At 48.9% G+C, this 23,436-nt stretch overlaps 1 protein-coding gene across 1 annotated transcript; it reads right to left on the reverse strand.

Annotated features, from left to right (window-relative positions):
- Nucleotides 1-16,466: 16,466 nt before the first annotated feature.
- Nucleotides 16,467-22,969, reverse strand: CYSLTR1 (cysteinyl leukotriene receptor 1). The gene is made up of 2 exons (XM_082771202.1): nucleotides 22,934-22,969; nucleotides 16,467-19,819 (listed from the first exon to the last, which is right to left on the reverse strand). The coding sequence occupies exon 2, from the start codon at nucleotides 19,773-19,775 to the stop codon at nucleotides 18,738-18,740; it is 1,038 nt and encodes a 345-aa protein (XP_082627328.1). The 5' UTR covers nucleotides 19,776-19,819; nucleotides 22,934-22,969; the 3' UTR covers nucleotides 16,467-18,737.
- Nucleotides 22,970-23,436: the final 467 nt, after the last annotated feature.

The raw sequence follows: 23,436 nt of genomic DNA on the forward strand, positions 1-23,436 counted from the left end.
GTGGCGCGGGAGGGCGGAGGTTGAGTGCAGGTGGTCTGGGGGCTGGGGGGGGGAGCCTGGGGGGGAGCCTGGGGGGGAGTGGGGGGGGCCCTGGGAGACTGGATGGGGATGGGGATGGGGATGGGGATGGGGATGGGGATGGGGATGGGGATGGGGATGGGGATGGGGTAGGGATCGCGTTTGGGACTGGGATGGGATTGGGGACTGGGATGGGATGGGAATGGGACTGGGATCGTGTTTGGGACTGGGATCGTGTTTGGGACTGGGATCACGTTTGGGACTGGGATCACGTTTGGGACTGGGATCACGTTTGGGACTGGGATTATGTTTGGGACTGGGATCACGTTTGGGACTGGGATGGGGTTGGGGTTGCGATGGGGATGGAGTTAGGGATGGGATGAGGATGGGGATGGGGTTGGGGTACGGATGGGGCTTCACACCTCACACCCCTCATGTAGACGAGCCACATGCAGCACCATGAAACATTTAAATCCCCGTTGGCATTTTACAGCCGAACCGCAGGTCAAGGAACGATTGCACGCAGCCTGGACCCAGTTTCTGTGTGGGTGCAAAATAAAATTTGTTGGCCGTGTTCGTACAGGACCCCCAAGTAAATCGCCGGTCACGCCAGCGTTGAAGAAAAGTTAGGCTCAAGGCTGTGATGCAGATTGTATAACAGACAAAAAAACTGGCCTTTCAAAATGAGCTGCCACGTACTTACCCCTGGGTGGATCTCAGATACGTTTTTAATGAGTATAGGAAGTTTTGTAATGAATAGAAGAAGTTGTTCCTTTATGCCAGAGAATTTCTCTCTCGAGACTAGTGGAAGTGGTTAATGTGACATACTGGACGGCCCGTGCTGAACAGGCCCAAAATAAACTCCCATCCATCTTGTAAATAAGCAAGCAGTGTTAAGGAAGGCCAGAGGTGGCGGCTTCTGCTCAATTTCTAGATAACTAATAACTTACATTGGTAAATAAATGCCACAAAACAATCAGCATAACTTCACAATTAATTCTACTTAAAATAGCGAGTATGTTCTCTGCAAATAAAGCAAGCAAAGAACAGGTCAAATCATCGTCAGGTTGTGTCCTGTGCTGGGCCCTTGCTGCAGTGTTATCCCTTTCCTTCTCTTTTGTTGCATTTGATCTTCAGTAAAACTCCACTAAAATTTTGAACAAAGCTCCTTTACACTTGTTTGGGGAAGAAGAGAGGCCAATGCTGTCACTGTGCAGCACTGAAAGTGTAGATACGGTGTGCGGTAACACCACGGGTACATTAAAAGATGGCTCTTGCAAGGAGCCCGCTACCTTTTCATTGCAGTCTGTGCTCTCACCCCTGTTTATTTAAGCTCAGAAGATGTACAAGAGCTTCTTTATCTGAGCAGCTCATTGCACTATCCTTTTTGATCTGAAAAGCAACATTTGGTAGCTGGGTCGATGGCCAGTTCCAGGTGGAGAAGAGGGGCAGCCTTTTCCTCCTGGCGAGATCATTGGCAAAAGCTCTGTCACGGTCTATGCCCTGAATTTTCTTCTTTCTACTGCTTCCAAAAGATTTAATGCTCACCTGTGACCACTGGCCTGATTCTGGTACAGAAAAGGAGTAGGGCTTTTGCCCTGTGGAGTAGTGTGGATCAGCACATCGCAATTGTTATTATTGTCAAAGATACATTAATAATTCTTTATGCCCATAAAATAGATTGAAATCTCCAGAAAAAAGATTCAGCAGAAAAATAAGCTGCTGCTCTAACTCATGTCTTACTTTCATCACTAAAATTCAGCTTCTGATTTCACTAATAATTCTGAAAAGAGATTCTTTAATTCCAGCTCAGATTTAAGGCTTGTGAACACTTCAGATATGGTAGAAGATAAGTCTAGCACAGGAGTCAGTGAATGCAGACCTGCTTTCTGCATTGTTGTGCTCTGGGAACAAAAGAAAGGTTGGTTAATCATTTCACCTTTGAGAGAATTCCTGGAATCTTCAGCACTCCATCTCAGGAATCTTATAACTCCACAGGCTCTAGCTAATCTGCAGCGAAGCGTATCTAGTGCCCCGGGGATTTCATTTCTGAAGTGAAATATTTGTACTTTGGGGAGATCTCTGAAAAAGACCCATCGGGATGTGATTTGGAAGTTTGAATTCGAGGCAGTAATTCAAGGGCTATTTTGAATTTGCAGGCTCAGTATTTATTCGTTGCCAGCTAAACCTTAGAAGTTACGACTACTGGTGTTGTGTGATATACGGAGGTCTGATTCCCCATCACGAGCACACTGTGTCTGATATCCAGAATAAAGAAGGTCTTTGGGGGTGAATGCTGAGCATTCTTTGCACTGAAGGCTATTGGACCTCCCTGCTTTGGTTATTACAAGAATTCCTTTGTAGGTAATAATGCAGTATTTTAGCACTCAGAAAAATCCTTTTCCTTTCCTGCCTGCCTTTCATTAAAATCATTTTTCCCCCTTAATTTTCCCTTCTAAATATATTTTTTGTAATAGCAAGGTATTCACTGGCAATTCCAGCAAATAGGATGTCTGGTGGAAAAGCATACAGAAACCGTAGCCAGTTGCTAGTGAGACTTAGGATGAAAGATCTAAAAACTGCCCACATTCCACAAGCTCCAGGGCTCCTTTAAAACTGAAATTGCTTCAAGTACGAGAACTATTCCCACACCGCAGAAAATAAATGACTGAATGTTTGCTGCCTACATCCGACATTCAGATTGCTATGGGATGACAGTAAAGGAAAATTCTTTTCAGCTGAAACTAGAAACTATATGGCCAGTCGGCGAGGCTGAAGGCATGCAGGCTGTTCCAGATGGCAAAGCTGTACAGAAGAAATATTTGGCATGGGTAGTAGAGTGACCAAACTGCCTGGAAAGAAGGCCATGGTTAGACGGGTCAAAAATTACAGGACAGAATGGATCGAGTCAAGGGGAGGGAGATTGAGCTATATTTTCCTGGAAATTCCTGGAGAGCCATAAGGACTGTACAAGGACAGTGGTGACGCCACCTTTCACACACAAAGGCAACCACTGCTCATCTCGAGTCACTAGGGGATTAGAAAAAGCTGGAATTTGAGGAAATGATTGCCCAGGCCTCCTTTCCGTCTAGAGAAGAAGGCAGAGAGGCACAGACGCTAACGCTGCTGGGTCTGGGGTGGATCCGGCCCTGGGAAGATGGAATTAAAAATAGCAGAATATAAGATCTGAAAACATTTGGAGGAAGGAAAAGGAAAGAGAAAAGAAACAGCCAGAATGGGAAGTGGAAATGAGTCAGGAGGGAGGGAAGAGAGCACAAATGGGAAGAAATCTGGGCTTATAAAGGAAGGGCAGTCTCTGGGATGGAAAAGGAGAGTTAAGGAGAGTCGGTCTTAACAAAACAATGGCAAGAAGCAGTGCCAAAAACATGCCCATTCTTCCATTAGAAAATTTGGAACTGTAATCTATTTTTTCTTTGCTAATTCAGCTGCTGTAGGTGAGTTAAGAAAGAGAGAAACAAACAAAAAAAAAGTGGAGGAAGAAAGTAAAGAAATGGAAAAGGGAAGCCTTCAACAAGAAAGGGGAGAAAAGTGAGGTGAGAGGAAAATTACAATTACAGTGTATTCTGTACTGCACATCAGGGGGACTTGGGGGGCCTGTTGAGAGGTTACCAAGAGGCCTGGGTAACAAAAAACTCTGCTTGCAGTCGGGTACAGTAAATACCCGGATACACACACACAAAAAAACACCAACTCCAAGCCAACAACTCACTTATCATGATGATTAGCAGCTGCTCTGGGTTTCTAGTTCCAGCCCGTAATAAAAACTTCTTTTTTCCATACTTGCATGGTAATAATAATTATGATTGTGGTTATTTTAGCTAGTGTCTAGCAAAGCCGCCCATCTCTTGAGTTCGTTAGGACCTGCAAACAAGGTCTTGGAACACATTCACTTCATTTTCTCTTATTATATACAAAATACTGTTGTGTACACTTTCAGGAGGGACCGAGGCAAGGCAACCTGGCAAACAAACTTTTATCAAACAGAACTTTGTTGGAAGCGTGTGTGCTTAGATCCTCAAAAGTAAACAGTATATAATGGAGCAGGTTTTCAGCCAGTGTATGTTGGCACGGCTCCATCCACCCCAATGCAATTAGGAGTGTTTTCTCCAGCTGAGGATCTGGTCCATCAAGAGCAAAACAGCACTCCATGCTGTATATTTGGGAAAAAAAGCACAATGGGAAAAGTCTGTAGGGCACTGGGAGCAGGAGTTTCCCTTACAGGTATATGAAACATGCCTCCTATTCTACATGCACAGGTGCAGGCATCTCTCGTCCAGAGAATTTGCCATTTCTTTGCCATAGAACCCCAGAAGCAAGTCATCACCAGCAGAGGTGATTTAACATTAACTGATGCTATCTAAGCAAATAGAAGATACCATCAGAGGCTCTGAATTATTCCAGCACTCCACTCCATGCTCTGTAGATATGTACACTCTATCATTACCAAATAATGCAATTTTAAGTGAAGAAATTAAGCTTGGATTTTTTTTTTTTTTTTTCGGTCCAATTACGTTTGCTGTATTTCTTGCTATTTCAGCGGGCGCTGTGATGTGGTAGAGCTGGAACCAGCGGTCTCCTTATAGAAAGAAAAGGACGCATGTGAAAAAGAAGACAGTTCTTGTTATCAGTACAGACTGGCCAGGCTGAATTGGCAGAAAATTCTGGCAGGTGATGCAGATGGACTCTGTGTTTTGCTGTTTGTGCTTCTTTCTCCAAGCAGAACATAGAAACTCCCCCATGGTGCCTTCCCCACCGCTGCAGACCAGAAACATCTTGCAAAGAAGTTCTCCAGAAAACTCACACATGAAGTCCTGGAATATTATTTTTATATCAACATTGCTATTGTTACAAAGTCAAAGATAAAGGTGCAAAACAAAAAGCAAACCCCGTTGCAACCCACAATAAACATACCATGCATTTATGGGTGTTTTAAGTGGAAAGGAATGAAGTTCAGCGCCTGGGTAATTTGCACTTTGCACAGAACATCTGTTTTATGATTCTTTCTCTCACTTATTATATGGAGCAGACTGTGTGTAAACACTGTGTGTCCTGGCCCCAGGCTACACCCTGCATCTTCATTCGTCCCAGTCTTCAGATTTGACCGAGTTCCTTGGAAACCCAGCAGGGCCTGCTAGGAGAAGCGAGTTAAACCCTGGCTCCTTGCTGCATCCCTGCTGCTGACCTCTCCACGTGTGAGGAGGAGAAGCCACGCTCACCCTCGCCACCCTCTCTAGCTGCTGGGACCTGGGGAGTGGGGACGGCTGTGAATAATGCCAGCGATGCCCGGGAGAGCAGAAAGGCAGCACGACTCCTCTGAATCTCGACACAGGCTGCTGGTCAGCTGTGGCCAACTAATTGTGCCCCGGCAGCTTTTGAAATGATGGGGGAAAGCGGCTGAAAGGGCCTCTTCAAAGCCGGCCGAGTCCCCGGAGGCTGAAGGTGCAGCACGGTGTTTGTTTGTGAAAGTCGGGCGCGTCTGGCTGCCCGGCCGTGTTCAGCCGAATGGCTGGCTGCGTATATTTAGTAGCAGCTCTGACTCCTTACTGAACTCGGCCCCTGTAATTAACACATTCGCTCCTGCTATTTGCTTCAGGGAGCCAGGAGGACCCAGGGAAAAACACCATTTGTGAGCGGGCTCGGAGCAGCCGGCCCCGCTGGCCCTGCAGAGCCTCGGAGCAGCCTGGCTGAGGGTACCTCGAGCTTTGGGGTGCCAGCCCCAAGCACTGCCCTGCCACAGGTGTTGTCCTCACGGGAAGCCAGGCAGCTCTTGCTTGTTTCTTTGTCCCCGGGTTGGGGATGCTGCTGCTGCACAGCACCGCTAGGCGAGGAGCTGGACGTGGGACACCTGCCCAGCCTCACCCGCACCTTCCCCACCTTCTGCAGGCTCTCTCTGCTTAGTTCCTCCCCTGATTGTTCAGCCAGGGCCCAGATAGGAATCAAATATCCCGATTCAGTCTAATTCCAAACACTAGCTGTGTTTACCCCTAATTTTATAACTCTTCCCCCAAGCCAAGAGCCAAACCAAAGAAAAAAAAAACAACAAAAAACAGTGAAGAGCGCCGTGCTGCAACAAAGCATTGGCAACAGGCAGGCCCAAGCAAATACTGGGGTAAGTGAACGTAACGTGGCACTTTTACCTTTTGCTTCAGCACAAAAGCACCCAGCTGAGCAAACCCAGCTTCTCCACGTGGGAGGGAGCCAGTGCCAGCCTTGCAGCCCAGTGGCACCGGGCACACAGGAGACGCAGAGGGTGCTGCAGGGGTGGGAAGAGTCAGGCCCGGGGAGCTGGACCGGAGTAATTGCTCCCGGGGTAAATACGCAGGCAGTTCTGCAGCTGACCTGGTAGCAGCGCCAGTGAAGCTAAATCAGGTCTGCTTGCCTGGCCCGACATGAATGTGGTCATATTTCTAAGAAATCCGAGTAGCTGGATCCTCAGAAATGCTCAAAACACCCATAATTTAAACATGTTAGAGCTGGAGGATGCTTGTCCATGCGCTAGCGAGAAAAGGAGCAAGCCAAAATGAGTTCAGCACCAATTTTTATAAACTAGACTGGAAAATGTTTTAAGACAACTCAGGAACATGCTTTACTGCTGCTTTACATAAAGATAAAATTTGCAAGATGCTGAATACAGCAAGGGTCCCGCATTTTTGTCCTGTTTTGTGGGATTTTGGAAGGGCAGGTTTGCTCCCTGGGCCGGGCAGGGCAGAGGCTCATTTCCTGCTGCATGAACCACAGCTGCTAAGGGGCTTTGGAGAGCAAGAAGATTGCATCAGAGCCAATTTCGGAAGAACAGAGAGGAGGAAAAAGACAAAAAGGAAAGCAAGCAAGCAGAATAAATCTGAATGTAACAAAATTATAGTCTGTATTGAAAACTCAACATTTGGAATCGATTTTTTCCATCAGACAAAAGGCTGAGGGTTTCACTGTTGAAATATCGGCCTCTTTTTAAACTCGTGCTAAATGTCATAGCTAGACAAGCTGCAGGTGAAACACCAGGAAGAAAGAACTGATGCAATCCGACAATATTTTACTGTCAGGTGTAATGTGATGCTCTTGCTTTGCTTGCTTTGTTTTCTTGTTTCCTGCCCCGTATTTGGTGCAAGTTTCCTATGTTCCATCAGGTGGCTCAGGTTCCCTTAATTTTCTGGCTGCCTCCCATTTCTATCACCCCCTCCCTTCACTTTTAGGGAGCAAAAGCCTGTCTCCCTTGTGGCATAACGTTAACACCAAAGTTTCAGCTTAATTATGTGTGCAGGGGAAAAGAGTTTTATTTGCATGCTGTAAATGTGCATAAAGCTGGAAACGAACAAAGCTGCAGCACCTTTGTGAAAACAGCTTGCCTGCGATCAGAGCTCCTTCTGCTCCGTTTTAACATGGGCTTTCAATTGTTTCACTCTAGTTCTCCTTTCTCCATTGTCTTTCTTCAGAGCACTATTGCTTTCCTATCTGGCATTTTCCTCACTGTCCCCAAGCAACCTCTTTTACTTGCTCTCTCCTACAATAACCCCATTCCTCATTATTGTTTCCATTCCCTTTTTTTGTTCTTTCGCTTGATCGAGGCCTGGGGGCCCCAGCTCGGTGCTGGGGGCTCCACGTTCAGCCTCAGCACTCAGCCGACACCTCGGAGCTGGAGCACTGTCCCCAGCGTGTCAGCTCACACTGTGTGCCATCGCAGGAGAGGCTCGCCATGCTCTCCGACGAGCATTGTATATCTGCTTTGCAGGAGCAGACGTAATCTATCAAAGTGCAGAGCAGCAATGAATCAGGTCTTTGATGCAAATAAGAAGCAGCCACATGGCACGAAGCATTTGGGAGCACTTCAGGCTAAAAAGGAAAAAAAAAAAAGAAAAAACAGAAAAAGTTGCAGCTGTGAAGAATACAAATATTGGCTCCTCGAGGAACCCTCCATATTGTATCCATTATTACAATCTACTTATTTGTTCAGGGCTAATGCTCTCCATTTTGAGATTGTCATGGATCTGCTTTCCCATCCTCAGGGAAGGTCTATGTGGCAGTCATCTGCAGGAGGTGGCTGCAGAAGGAGCCCTTCTCCCCTTGTCTGGCTGGCAGAGCTGATTGCTGTGTGAGAGAACCTGCTATTAAAATGAATAAGGACCCTTTTGTGCATGAGAAAGAAGAAAAAAAAATTGGCTTGTTCCCACCTTTCCCATCTTCTCTTGCTATGAAAAAATCTGAGCTGCCTTTCTCGTTGCAGCTATTGTGAGTGCCTTGTAATGGAAGCTGCTGGAGGTGCGGGCTGTTATATCCCTTATGAAAGCTTCTCTGCAGAAACGTGAAGTGCTGGCTTTGCTTAGTTCCCTGTACATTTGGTGCTCTGGCAAGGGCTGCCCACGTGCCTCTGCAGGCTGTGAGCAAGGCCCCGAGCAGCTGAGAACTGAGGTTATCTCCTGCAGCCCAGTGTGGGTTTGTCACTGAGATGCCAGCTGAGAGTTTTCCCATCATCTATGGGAAAAGCAGAAGAGAGAAGGCAAAGCTCGAAGCTGCGGCCATGCACGGAGTCACTGCGGTGCTCCATGTGCTCAGCCCCCAGGTCCGCTCCCAGGGATTCTGGAGAAACCTTTCAACCTTTGTGTCCTGCCTGAAACGAGCCACCTGAACAATGCTTTGGCAAAATAAAGGGATTATTAAGGAGCAGTGTAAGGGTGTCATTGAGGATGGACGGGGCTGGGAGCAGCCTGGTGCCCTGCCGTGTCACCGCCTCATGTCCTCTTTCGCAGGCTGGGAACAGCGGTCACTCCCTGTGACAGGGAAGTGACCGGCCCAGGCCCGTTAGAGGTTACTCTTTTCTTGCGATATTGGGGGCGAGATAAACCCCAGTGGCAGCAGAGGACGGTTTTCTGTTAGCGTGGTAAGAAAGGGGCTGATAAGCTGCCAGGAGCTGTGCCAGACCCGCTGTGGCAGAGGAGTGGGCCCACGAGTGAGCAGCGCAGCCAGGGCCCGGGGCAGCATCATGGCACTGCCTGAGCCACCGCAGCACCAGCAGCAAGTACCCAGTGGCCTTCTTGTGTAGGGTCACAGAATGGCTTGGGCTGGAAGGGGGCTCAGAGCCCACCCAGAGCCACCTCCTGTCAGCACAGCACCTCCTGCCAGTTCAATCTTTGCTTGCGTTTATCCTAATAATTTCAAATGGAGCTGAGCGGAAGCCTCCGAAAATGAAATATGTGTACCTGTGGCTAACCTGGTATGGCAGGCACCCAAGGAAGGCCGCCTGTATCAGAATCCCGAATCCTACCCCAGCCTGAACATGTCCTCAGCACCTGTGCCGGCCACCTGGCTAAAAACAAAAGCATGGGGCACGCATTTTGGACAAATACGGCGCTCTCATTCTGCACGGGGTCTGTGGGCAGGAGCCAGCCCCTCTGCTGTGACAATGAGTGCCAACCTTGTGTGTCTTTGGGAGGAGAAAGGAGCTTTTCGGCATTGCTGCCCACTGTTCACGTGCCGTGTAGCTGCCTTTTCAGCACCCTCCTCGGATAAGCAGGCTGGTATTTATAGAGAGAGTTCTGCAGCAAAAACAATCATAAAAGCCACGATTATTTAAATATAGATCCCTTCATCCAGGCAGAACCTAAGCTGTGTTTATGCAAGCAGGGACTGTAAAGGCAGCGCTGTTCTGCAGAGTTTACATGCAGAAATAAAGAAGAGCTCCCAAAGTTTAACATAAACTAAAAAGAAACAAGCAAATCCCCCAATTTAAAATTTTCTCAAACAGCCCCAAATCTCCTCCCTCTCCCAGCAAGCCCAGGGGCTGTGGCCCAAAAGGTTTGTACTGACACGAGCTTTGCAATTGGGATTAGAGCCTGCACAGATCTCAGCTATCCAGGGAAACCAGGGGATGAAGCATTTCCATGCCTCTTGCATAATCAAATTAAATTTGGGATTGAAACTTCAGCCGTTGGGCTTCTCTGGGCTGAGTGCTTGATTAATTCTCAACTTTAACATTTTATTATCACAGTTCTTTTTTTTTTTTTTTTTTTTTTTTGGGGGGGGGGGGTGGGGGAGTGATGCGGAGGAAGGGCTGAGCAGCTTCTCCTGCTTGTAGCCCAAGGAGTACTGCAGTTAGACAAAGCAAGAGAGATACGTGCACCAGACCCAGGCGGCTCCTTGCACATGGTGTGGCCACAGCTACAATGTTTTGCTCCTTGACATCTGCTTTGGTGCAGGAGCCCTATTATAGAGAAACTTGTCCCAGCCTTGATGCCTAATATCTTATATTTCTATGATTTTTCCCTTGCAACGACATTAACTCTCAAAACTCACTCTAAGAGTCACTTCACCAACAAAATGTGCCCTGCACAAGCATGAAGTGTTACCGGCATGTGTCTCTACAGCACCACTCGTTGTTTTAGAGGAACATCCAGTAGCAATACACAGCAGAAAACCAAAATACATAACATGCTGCAGGTCTGGCTGTGGCAGGGGCCACAAGACCAGGCACCTCTTGCTGGGAGCTGCAGAAGGCGGTGAGGTTCTGTGCCTTTACATTCATGCCAGCTCAGTGTAACACTGAAAGCGTGCAAGGAGCAGGGGTTATTTCATCAGAAGGACTTCCCACCACAGGAGAGTTACTGTACTTAGAAATTTGATTTGGAAGGGTGCAATCGCTGAGCTATCAGTGCCAATTTCTGTTGCTGCTCCTTCCCCTGCCCAACGCTGACCCACTACAATCTCCTCTGCCACGGACAGAGATGCCCCAAAAACCCTGGGGCATTTGCTGGACCTTGGAAAACTCCCAGCTCATAGAGTTTCATTTTAGCTTTAATTGCAATGACATCAAACCCTAGCTCAGCTAGATCAGCTTGGTATTAGCAGTGCAATTCAGACCTGAAGAGGTTCCGGGTAGGCTAGGAGATGAAAGTCCCCAGGACGTCAGGACGTGCAGAAGTCCCCCAGGGCCTTGGCAGCCATCCTGCAGTGCCTCTGCTTTATTAGTTCACATCCCTGAGGTCTGTTTTTCCTACCACAGGATATGATTAACCCTGAGAGGAGTCATCATGCTGCACCCGAAGCAGAAAAACACCTGAATTCAACGCAGGGCTGCTGCCCCCTCCAATCCTGCACAGCACAGGTGAGTGCAGGCAGACTCCATGCATGGATTGCAGCACTTCTTCATGGCAGGTCGGGGCCAGCTCTAAAAAGCGACCCACTGTCCTCCTGTCAGCACCAGCTCTGCCCTGCCAACCCCTCTGGGATGCTCAGAGGCTTGTGGCTCTCCTTGGCCCAGGCAGCTGGGGACCACGAGCTGTCCCACAGAGGCAAGGATGCTGCTGACACAGCCAGGAGCTGCAGGGATGCCTGTCCCACCTGAGCACACAGCAAAGGGAGAGGAGGAACGTGAACCTACTCAGGAGGCCTGGGAACCCCTGACATAGTAAGTCGGGGTGGTGAAGGACATGGAGGTGGTGGGAGGAGGTGCTGCTGACAGCAGGCAGAGACTCAAGGCCGATTATGGGGAGCTTTCAATTTCCATTTTTCTTGAAGAATGATGGTAACATTTCTCAGCCCTCACTCACGTAAGCAGTACATGCTCACCATTCCAGAGGCTTCCTGTTGTGAGTAACGTGGAGAGAGAAAAGGTCAGAAAACGGGGGCTGTTTCATTTCAGAGTTACTCAGAAAGGAAATAGAACCCAGGTTGACTCCTGGGATATGTGCAATTCGTGCATGAGGCATGCTATTAAACTGGTTGAGACTTAAATACGAGAGCAGGGAGCAAGATTTGATCCTGGTCCCTCTCCAGGCACGGTGCCAGGCCCAGCCCACCACCTCAGGAGACCCCTGCCAACGGAGGAGACACTTTTTGGCATTTCCAAGGGGCTGCTGCCACATCTGGTGTGATCTGCTGAAACCCAAGCATGTCTGCGTGCCGTACCACCTGTACTCCCTATCCTGAACCCAGGGACAAGAGCGTAAGATGGCTTTCAGCACATTTCCATGCATGACGGCAGGATCTGGCCCTGGCCAGGAGATGCCAAGTGGATCTGCAGGGTCTTCCTCCCCGTGCAGGCAGAGCCAGGCATGCAGACCCAGGTCCTGTGCTCACATTTTGCACTAACTGCTGGTTAGTGCAAGCAGAACGAGCTGCTTGCGGCACACACAGCACTGCTAGACAAAATATGCTGCCTTGCACCAAAAGCCATCCCGAAACTCAGTGCCCTTTGCTCTTGATCTCACAAGGCTTTATCTGGACGGCTGTGTGGAGCCGTCTTGAGGTTAAAGGTGTTTAGGCCAAAAACCCATGCGGAGCATCACAGAGATGTGCTCTGCACAAATGAAAGAGATTCCAGCAGGCTAAACCAAAAACAAGCTCTGTTTAGTCTTCAGCATCCCTCGCAGGGACATGCAACAGCATTCCTGGAAGGAGAGTTTTCATTAATGATCAAAAGAGGGTATTTTTGCTACCTCCTTCCCTCCCCCTCCCCCCCAAATCTGGTGAATATCCATCTGGAATATATTTATTAAACTAACACCGGGTCCTCGCTCTGCTCCAAGAGCAGCCTTGCTTCCTCTGAAGCGTAAGAAGCTGCATTGACAGGAAAGAAACAGGCACATTTCCCCCTCCAGTAATGTTTGCAAATACTCGGAATATTTGTTTGTGCATGTGGCCACTCGCAGGGCCGAAATTAATGGTTTCAGCGAACTGAAGCTCAGTTCCCAAAGTTTCTGGTCCGTGTGCCAGGGCGCGGCACACCGAGCTGCCCATCCCCTAGGTTTGCTTTCTGCACCGTTTTTAAGAAATGTGTAAGAAAATGGTGTGATCACTTTATTCCAAGTGCACTCCTAGCAAAATCGCTTACTCTGACGGCATTTTAAAGCCTGATGTACTTTCCTTCATTTTTCCTGCTCGTTTTTTTCCTAGCAATCAGATCATACCCTCCGTTGCCACGAGTGGAGGATAAAGAGCCCAGTGTTCTCCCTCCAGCCACATGGAAGAAGTCCCTCTGCTAATGTCAGGCTGCAGTGGATCCAGGGAAAACGTTACATTGGGATCCAGCATTAGCTCCTGCATGTGGACCTGTGCCTGCAGCCCCTCACTGTGCAGCCCCCGGGCACAAGTGTGTCCCGCAGAGCAGGAAACATCTCCTTATTGCAAGGGCTTGGAGCTTATTGCTTGTTAAACTGAGGGCTTACTTGCCTCTCACATCCTGTGAGCATTTTATTTGAAGGTACTCCATGAAGACAGAGTAAGGGTGGTTGCATCCTGTGTGGAGTTTCTGGATATCCCAGTGTGTGGCACTGGAATTTGGCCCTATAGCAAGCAAAAATGGGATGGTGTTAAAACATCCAAATGCCAACTTGCTGTAGGGTTAGATAAGGAAATATACTTATGGAATGAGAGGAATAAAAGACCTCAGAAGGCCTGTAAACAAGATAGAAGTGCCACCAAGTATTAGAAATATGAATCCATCTTCTTGGACTTATGTCACAGGTGGCACCCCACAGCTCTCACAGCAGCTTGGAGGTAGCGGAGGCGAGGAGGAGGACGGAGCCATCAAGGCCAGGATTTACTGGAAACAGATTTGTAGTGCTTTCTTAGAAACAGAAAGATCACGTTGTTTTTGCAAACAGAAATCTAGTCTGTGGTTAGTTTCTGGCAGCAGGTGGCTGCTTTGGACCCTCTCTGAAAATGAGCACAAATAAAAACATGCTTTAGGCCCCTTTGAAGACAAAACAGCGCCCATATGGTGCTCTTTGTTCCAACAGAAATTCATCCCAAAAACCGTGCTCCAGGAGGTAAAAGGGAGAGGTTTTAGTCTGTCAGGGATGCACAGTGCCCTCCCTGGGCATCTGCTAGACCCAGATTTCTCACCCTCCACTTCTTCCCATGAAAATATTGCATGTTATCTGCTATGTTGCACTAAAAAAAGATTACTGCCTTGACCAACACATCACACAGACTGTTCTTTCTTGTATTTGACCTTTTTGTTCCACTTTAAGAAATTCCTGGTGGAAGGGAGACGTTTGTGTCCTCCCAGGAGGCAGTGGTGATCCCAGTGGGTCTGGTGCCTGCTGTGAGCACTGCGTTAGCACAGGCTTTTCTCACATTATTTACTGGGAGAGGGAAGCACCCATCCACCTCACTGCAAAAAGAACTGGAGCCCCCTATTTTTTCAAAAGAGACTACATCATCACCATTATATTCTTGTACTTATGCTTTGCATGCTGAAACTGAAAGGGGAATAAGGCGTCCGTGCCTCCTTCCTCCCAGCCTCAGCCCTTGTGTATGCTCACACCTGCAGGTTATATATACCATTACACAGAACAGGCTTCAGCTGAGAGCTGCCTTTTTAAAAATATATACTATATATATATATTTGCTTCTTTTTTCCCCTCCACAAATGGGTAACCAAGGGCTGTTGGGAGGGGAGTGAGCACTGTCTGACTCGAAGCACCGTTTGTTTGTGCATGGTGAGGCAGCACGCTCTGAGCGCTGCTCAGGAGATGCTCCACACACTTACAGGCACCCAGCAGTAAGAAAAGTGGCTCAGGGCACCTAATTATTAATATTTAACCATTAATACACTTTTAATCTCTTCACACCTTAGTGTACAGAATGTAGTGACTGCACTGCCTGAGCCCCATGTGTAATTTAAATGCACACGCACTTTCTCTGAGTGGCTTGACTTGAGCTGGCTAAAACCAGAGGTGTGGAGCAGACATTGCCACCAACGCAGGTGTTTCCAGCAGTGGTTACTATTGCTAAGTCAGCCTAACTCTGCATCCTGCTCTTTGCATTAAGGGTCTCTGCAGCTCTCTTCCCTCTGTGTCTCTGAGCCTGAGAAGTACAATTATCTCTCTGACCGGTTAAGCTACGCCTCTACATACAATGATGCTTCAGCAAATAATTCATGGGAATTTAAACTGAGAGGCTGATGCTTCAGTTTCCCACAACTTTTAAACCCAAACTCCTGAAGGAGACTGTTTAGAATGAGTCTCAGTTTGCTTTAAGAAAAAAATATAATAATAATAATAAAAAAACATATCCCAAGCTGCAGCTGTTGCAGAGTGGAGCCCAAAGATGTTACCTGCTCGCACCCTACAGGCACAGGCACAGAACAGCAAACAAAAAGCGATCCAAAACAGCATTAGGGCAGCTGGGATTTGCAAGGCTTGAGCCAAGGTTTCTGAGTGCTTAGGGCTGGCAACGTGTCCCCAGCAAGTCGCAACCAGAAACGACAAGGCAGCTGGCCGGGAGTCTGTACGATGCTCCAGTGCTTTTTCCATCTTGGAGCAAACAGAAATGGTGCAGCATGACGTGTACCAGCACAGGTGCCTGATGTACCTGCTGAGCCTTGTGTTAGCTCAGGGATTACTGCTGTTTGCCAGACCAGCCACGGAAAGGTCAGTGCACCAGGGAAAGGCTGGACCATTCCCTTTGCTAAGAGGTAGGCAAGGGCAATTTACTGCCGAATGCCAAGGTTGGAGTGCCCGTGCCATGGGGACTTGGCACCGTGTGGCTCCACGCTGCATAGATGCAAAATGCTCCCATCCCCACGTTAAAGGCAGTTATTCCTCTTCCTGCAGGCAATGTCCCACTCCGAGCCTGCCCTGCCCAACCAGCCCTCCAGGAAGCCCAGGAAAAACAGGACGGAGGTGGAGAGGGAAAACCCCAGGATTATTCAGTAAAATGTGGGAATGGGTGGGAAGGGGGGAATTGAAGATGATTAACACCAGAGGAAAACAGGAACAGAGGCAGCCAGACAGGTGAGGAGCTGCCTTGCGTGTCAGAACCAAAGAGAAACCGCATGAGGCAGCAGGCAGCAGCCGCAGGGATGACGAAGCACTAGGTGACACTATTGCTCCACGAATTGCAGCATATGCAACAGAAAAAAAAAAAAAAAAGTCCAGTTTCAAGCAAGAAGCTCACCACCGCACTTTCCCTTCAAAGACATTTCTGACCCGGACCCCAGACTGGGATGGCTCAGCTCCAGTTGCTCTTCCCTGTTCCACCACTGGCGCCTGGGCCATGGGCAGCAGAGGACAGCGGCCGCACATCTCTCCCAGAGCGAAGCTGCCCCCTTAATGGGACGAGCTGCCAGAGCTGGCACGTACATTGGGAAATCCTAAACCGAAAACATCCTTCTCACTGGGCTTTTTTTGCACAGAAACATGCCAGGCTCCCAGCTACATCGTCCTCACCAAAGCATCGCTTCCCTCCTGTGGTTCCAGCACCCCGACAGTCGGGGCCACGAGCCCCCAGCTTCTCAGCAGGCTCCAGGCACTGCTCCACCAGCTTCTGTGCTGCTACGGCTTTATTGCATCATTACTAATGATTATTGTGGGAATATTGCTCCCTAGTGCTGTGAACTGATAGAAACCTTCTGTAGGGGAGAAGGATCTGCATGCAGCGGGTTTAAAACAAGACACGGAAAACAGAAGTTCTTCAAGTTTAACTTGCAACATTTCCATTTAATTTTCAGCAGCCCTCTTTAAAATACAGTCTTTCCTATTATACAAAAACAAACAAACAAAAAAACTAACAACCAACACTGTCATTTCTCTGGTCATACTCGTTGTTTCATAAAAAAATAAAAACAATGAAAAAAAAAGATCTCTGGCATAATAAAAATGCTTTGCAACATATATATATATATATATAGCTTTACTGTACACAATACTTTAAAACTGGCGAAGGTACATGTTATTTCTACATATTCCAAAACTCAGTTTATCACGGTGATTTCTATTCACAGTTACACAATGCCTTCAGGGATTTGGGACCCAGCTATCGTGCTCGGTGCTGCCCTTAAAACAGAAGTGTTTGCCGATGCGGGTCTCCCCCAGCAGTCTGTGGTTCCACCAGTGCAGTGGGAGCTGTGCCCTCCAGGGGGGCTCAGGGGAGCTGTAGCTCCTCCACAAGAACTGTTTCACGTTTTGTAGATCTTGAACATTTTCTGAAGATATTTCTGGTCTTGTTGAAACTTCCCATCCATGAATTGCTCTGCAGGTGAATTTTCTTTTTTTTTTTTTTTCAAATGTCTTTTGCAGACCCAGGGATTTGCAGTCTGTGGTGTGCAGAGCAAACACCTACTCCTCCCTGTAGGTGTAACAATAATCTCAAGCAGCCCCCTCCTTTCCCAGTCCAAAGCCTTCTGCTCACTCTTATTTTACAGTATTAAAACAATTTGCTTTATTTAAGACATCAAGGAGCTTCACAAATGCCACAACACTAAAACATATTTCCTATTTGTTATGAGCCATGTTTTCCAGCTACAGAATTCTGCTAGGATTAAGACACTATTTCTGTCCTCACGTATCACGCATCCTGGGCTGAACTTTGCTCCACTAAAAGAAAGGCAGAACTGGCTTCACTTACAGTGGATTTACTGGAAAACCACAGGAACGCTTCCTTATGGACAGGATTTGGAAATTTCTCATTACAAATGAAACCGAGTCCTATCTGGTTTTTCATCACGCCGTACTCAAGCTGACACCATGTCAAGCCTCATCTGGGCTCCTGACTGACACCCGGCACTCAGGCTCTTCATGTCCACGTCTCCTCAGATCCCTCCAAGTGCCTTGGCTTGCATCTCTTCTGCAAGGTGTCAGCAAGATGAACACTCCCGAATGGGACCACCTTTCAGTCATATTTGGCTATTTTTAAAGTATGATTTCTACTTTTTTTTTTTTTTTTTAACTTAGTCAATATTTCCAAAAGGAAAAAAAATATTAAATAGTAATAGGCTATTTTTAGGTAAAACTCCTGAAGAATTGGAGTGATAACCTGCATCCTGCAGCTATCACTTACAGTACCAGTCCTACTGAAATAAATTTCAAACACATGTTAGGCTACCATAATTTTAAAGCTACTCCCACAAAGAGCATTTTTCTAGGGATTCAGAGATGCTCTCCCCCCAGGCAGAGCCCAAGGGGGTGCAGCAACACCGAGACATGCTGCCTTGGCTGCCTTCACTGGAGCCTTGCAGAAACAGCCCCTGCTCAGCAGCAGCGAGGCACAGCCAAGACACAGGAGATGTATCCAAGCCTAACATCACAGCCAATTCTGCCAAGGAGCTTGGCTGCACACCCCGCTGCTCAACCCCCTTGCAGATCTGCTGCAAACCAGAGCATGCCCAGGTTGCTGCTTGTCTGGATGGGACTGCTGGGCTCACAGACCCAGGCACCTATCCTGCAAGCCTCACACATGTACTTCTCTTTGAAACCTGAAGTCCAAAGCCGAAGCAGCTGGGAGCAGGGCAGGAATTATCTTGACCTCTGCTGTGTAAATAATTTAGCGTCTGTTTGAAGATTCAATGAAAACTCTGCCCTCCTCATGTGTCAGCAGCTCCCGTGTGCGGCGTCCAGCAAATGTTGTGTTTACATTTCCCACTGACTCAGAGAATTAGCGCTCTTTGCAGACTTGTGAAACGAAGCGAATTCCCAAACACGATACAGGCTTTGAAAAGTGTGTTTACATGAACTTATCATCGGATCAACAGTTTACTGCTGCTGGCCGGTGCCTCCTACATGTGAGGTGGCTGCGCGTGCCCAAGCAGCGGCGCAGGGGCCGTCAGCTCCACCGCACTGCAGCAGAACAGCATAAATCAGAGACTGTCCACCGTTATTACTACAAATATAATCGTGAAAAAGGCCTGTGGGCCTTGATTGTGTCTCCTGGAACAGTTTTGAGATCACCATTGCCCATCTGAGATCCTACCTGAAGGCGTCGCCCTTCTACGACGTGGCCACGGAGGCGTTCCCGTTCTCCCTTTGGCTTTCCCCGAAGGGTTCATCATCCTTCTCTTTTATGGAGAACTTTTTCCTGAAGGCTTGTGTAATGCTGGAGGAGGAAGCCTTCCTGAACGTGGTCAGCCTCTTCCGAAAGTTGCCCCCCGAGAAGAAGTAGAGAAGTGGGTCGAAGCAGCAGTTGGAAGCGGCCAAGGGGAGCGTCACCACCACCGACTTCTGGAGGTACACGGTGTCCTCGCAGCTGGCGCTCTTCAGCCGCAGCACGTGGAGGTGCACGGTCCGCAGGATGTGGTACGGGGTGAAGCTGACCAGGAAGGTGGCTGTCACGATGATGATCATCCAGATGGCCTTCTTGCGGTTGGCCTGGTTCTTCTTCAAGGAATTTTTCAGCAGGGTCCTTATGATCATGGTGTAGCAGATGGTTATGACAATAAAGGGAAAAACGAAACCCAAAAAGAGGGCAATAAAATCCAGGATCACAACCAGCTCTGTCTTGTTAGAGTCTTCTGGGGGTTCGAAGCACTTGGTCTTGTTGCCATGTTGATAGGTCCCATTTTGCAGGAAAGGAGCGCTTGTCAGGGTAACAAAAATCCAGATGCCGACGCACACAAATTTCGCCTTTTTCTCCGTGACCAAGTTGATATTCTGGACTGGAAAAACGATGGCTATGCAGCGGAAGAAGCTCATTGCAGTCATGAAGAAAATGCTGCAGTACAGGTTGACATACAAGGCGTAGGAACTGACCCTGCAGAGGAAGTCACTGAAGAACCAGTTCCCCTTGTGGACGTAGTAGACCACGCGCAGGGGCAGGGTGCACACACAGAGGAAGTCGGACACGGCGAGGTTGAGCATGTACACCTGGAAGGCCGTCTTCTGCCGGTACGTCCTTATGAGGACGTACAGCACCACGCCGTTGCCAACAAAGCCCATGATGCTGATCATGGAGTACAGCGTGGAGTACACGCGGTTTCGGAAGTCGTCAATGGAGTGATGGCACGACAAGTTGTCGAAGAGCGCGGTCATCTTTACGGGGGGAGGCAGTGGCTGGCTGGCGATGAATTTCAGGCCTATAGATGAAAAAAATCAGTCACTTATCATTATATTAGAGTTAGCTGTACTACAGTTGGAGTCAGTTATGTTAGAGCAGCACACAAAAATAAAATATTATGAAATAGGAGAAAAAACCTATCATCTCTCTCTTAAAGGACAGAACAGCTAGGAATGGATGTGGCTCTGCACAGACCAACGTTACACAATTAATTACACATAATTATAATGATCCAGCACAGCCGCTGCTCCACAGCTGGCACCTACAGCTGGTGGCATAAAGGTGGGCGTCACATTTTCATACGTCCTCAGTACTGGCTGCATCCTCCTTCCACCAAAATACCGAGAGGTTCCAACTGCCTGCAAACTAAAGCAGCAGAAAAACAGCAGAAAGGGGCAACAAAGGTGGCCACGGCACTTTCTGATAAGAGATGCTTGTCAGCTCCCCAAATTCTGCATTGCTCTCCTCTGCTCACAGGTAGCACTATTTTTAAAACTTGCTACGGTAATAAGTAAGTGTAGTTATTGGCTTTGGAAAAGGCATTGCCTGTTACATCTGACAAACACAGATGATCAGTGGCAGCCAGGACACACCAGGGCTCACTGGCGTGCAGAGCAGGGGGCTGTGGCAAGGCTCCTTGCTTCTGAAGGCAGGACAGCCTGCTTGGTCTGCAGACATCAGTACCCTTGGGATTCTTCTTGGGTTTGCTTTTCACATTGCTCCAACAGCCATTAGCAGGACTGGGGCTCCCCAGCACAGCTGACCCTATGGCTAGGGCTCTGTTTTCAAATGGCATCAGCCATTCTTTTGTGAAAATTTTACCATTTCCTTCAGATATTCATTTGGGCACAGCGAAACAAGGCGTTCTTAACTTGGGGTGTCTTAAAGTACAGCAAGAGGGAGCAAGAGGTGTTTCACCCCTGCGTAATTTTCCCATTCCTTTCCCATTTCTGATGTCTCAGACACACAACCTCACTTTCAGCCGGAGACATCTAAAACCCCAGTGATCAGCACTGCGAGACACCTGCCGACCGAAATACCATGACTTGAAGAAAAACAATGAAGACAACAGCCAGGACAATATCACTTAGGAGAACCCACACTATGTCTGTGTTCAAAACTGATTTTCAGTGGTACGTATTTTCATCCTTGAAAATAGCCAGGCAGCATTAGTGCAGATGGATGCCCTCAGCCTCTCCCCCTCTCCCTGGGATACGCTGGGAATTCAGAACCACTCTGGGGTGCTTGAGGCTTCCAGCTTTCAGACAGGTTTCAGCTATTTGGGAGATGATGCACTTAAAACAATCCTCTGATTATCTCCAACATGCAAAACACATTAAAGCTCAAAAATGCCATCAAGGTTGCAGAGATGGGAGCAGAGGCAAAATCTGGCACAAGAGAGCACATTTTTTTCCCCTTGGCCCGTTCATGGACACTTATGGGGACACAAGTGAGCAGCTGCACAAAGATGTTTGGGCAGGAGAGGCAGCCAAGGCTCAGTGCAGCTCCATCAGAAGTCACAGATCATTACACCTCATCATTCACAGTTCACCTTAGATTGCATAGACGAAGTTTATCTGGCAGTGCTCATTACAAAGGACCTGTTAATCTGAGAGGCAGCCAGTTTGCAGCCTCTCCTCCCTGAACTCTCACAGCCCGGTGTGGCAGTGGCAGGATTCAGACCTCAGCCCAGACCTCTGCCATCCTCCCTCTCCTGGGAGGCTTGGGGCTCAGGTTATGACAAGAGCATCACTCCAATCATTTTTTAAAATCTCCAAGATAGGGCTGAAATTAAGTTTGTGGTAACATTTGTGTAATTTTAACCAATTATTTGGGAGTGGCAGGTAGTTTATTCTCTGAAAAAAAGCTGCACGATCCCTATTACATGTTTTCATCTGCCAGAATCATCTGGACAGGTATTCAAGCTCTTACTGCCACTGCCCTTGCCCTGCTTTAATGCCTAGGAAGCAGACCCGCCGAGCAAAACCCTGCTGTGCTGTGCACTGCAGGAACACATTAGCCTCAATTAGCTCATGAAAACCCATATAGATAAAATCTCTGCACTTACTGAGGCATCACATATCAGTTCTTTCTCAGACACAGAAAACTATTCAAGATATTTGAGATTAAGAGGCTGGGATGATCTTTTTGCACTTTACAGGTTTTTCATCTCCACGCAGTTAAGATTATTTTGAAGAATGAGCAGAAAATGGGACAAAGCAGGCTGCGTGGACAGCCCAGTGGATAAGCTGAGCCGTTTCCCATCCCTGCAAGTGTCACACAAAACTCAGAGGGGGGGGGAGAGCCCTGCTAGGAAACGCAGAGGAGCACCGGGGGGACTGGGCAGCGAGGGACCTGTGTCTCCCCAGGGCACTTTTAGGGTCAGGTCCCCCCTGCCTGCCGGGACAGCACCGGGGCTGATGCCTACAAAAGTTTGGGCTCGCAGCAGCCGCCCCTGGGGCTGCCGGCACAGCCCTGCCGTCTGAGCGATAATCAGGAGATCTCTGCCACCATCTGCTCCTTAGATGAACCGTCTTATATAATCTCCGTGCCACATTTGTGATCACTCCTTCAGCGGGGCCGAGCTGCTTGACTTCCTCCGGGGACTAAAGCTGAGTCTCGCAGGAGCCGCTCCTGGAGGCTGCAGAGCGCAAGCAGCCCTGCTGCGGATCGCACTCCCCAACACCATTTGGAGCGTCTGCCTAACCTGGCTTAAAATTCAGGATTACAACACCGCTGTGGGCTGCTAGGGGACACCTAGAAGCACTCCTAAAACCGAAAAGCACCCCCAGCTGAGCCTCCGGGTCGGGTTTGCATCTCGCTGTGCAAATATCCATTCACCGCTTTAGCACAGCAGCAGATCACCGAAGCGCTCACCTCCCCGCGGCTATTTCCCAATCAGTATTTCCCTCCTGCACACAGCCCAGGGGCTGCTGCAACCCAACGAGCGACCCCCCCCAAAAAAAACCAACAAAACGACCCCATCCCCGCACGGGGGGCACCTCTCAAAGGAGCCCCCCGTCCCCTGCAGCCCCCATCTCACCCCACCGACCCTCGCCCCCCTCGCTGTAGCTCCGGTGCCGGCAGCCCCCGGGACCCCCTCGCCCACCGGAGCCCCCCCAGCCCCGCTCACCGCCGCCCGGCTCCGCTCGGCTCCGCCGCCCTGCGCTGCCCCGCGGCCGCCCTTCAAGCGGGGCGAGCCCGGCCCCGGCCCCCCCCCCGCCCCGGGGAGGAGCCCGGCCCCGCTCCCCGCCGCCTTCCCCCCCCCCCTGGAGCCCAGGAAGGGCTCCGAAAGGCAGCTGGGACCCGGGAGGATGGTTTTCTTCCATGCGATCCCCAAGGTCCGCTGGTATTAATGTCACCGGTTTAGCAGCGAGCTGCAGCCTCTCGTGGGAAATGAAGCATCGGGTAAATTGCTTCCCCGGAATTAAGGATTCCCTTCAAAAATCACAGGCATAAAATACGGACAAAGACCAAGCAATCCCATACAAGCTGCCCCCTGCTCTCAGCAATCGCATCCCTCTAGGTCTACCTGTTCCCCTGACAGCTCCATGGGGGTCGCGCAAGGGGAACCCCTCCCTGCATTTGTGTCCCCTCGCTGGGGTCCCCAGGACGGCTCCTGCCCTTTCCTGCTCA

Source organism: Aythya marila (genome assembly GCF_965140915.1).
Source record: "Aythya marila genome assembly, chromosome: 13".
In the NCBI taxonomy this organism is placed as follows: Eukaryota; Metazoa; Chordata; class Aves; order Anseriformes; family Anatidae; genus Aythya; species Aythya marila.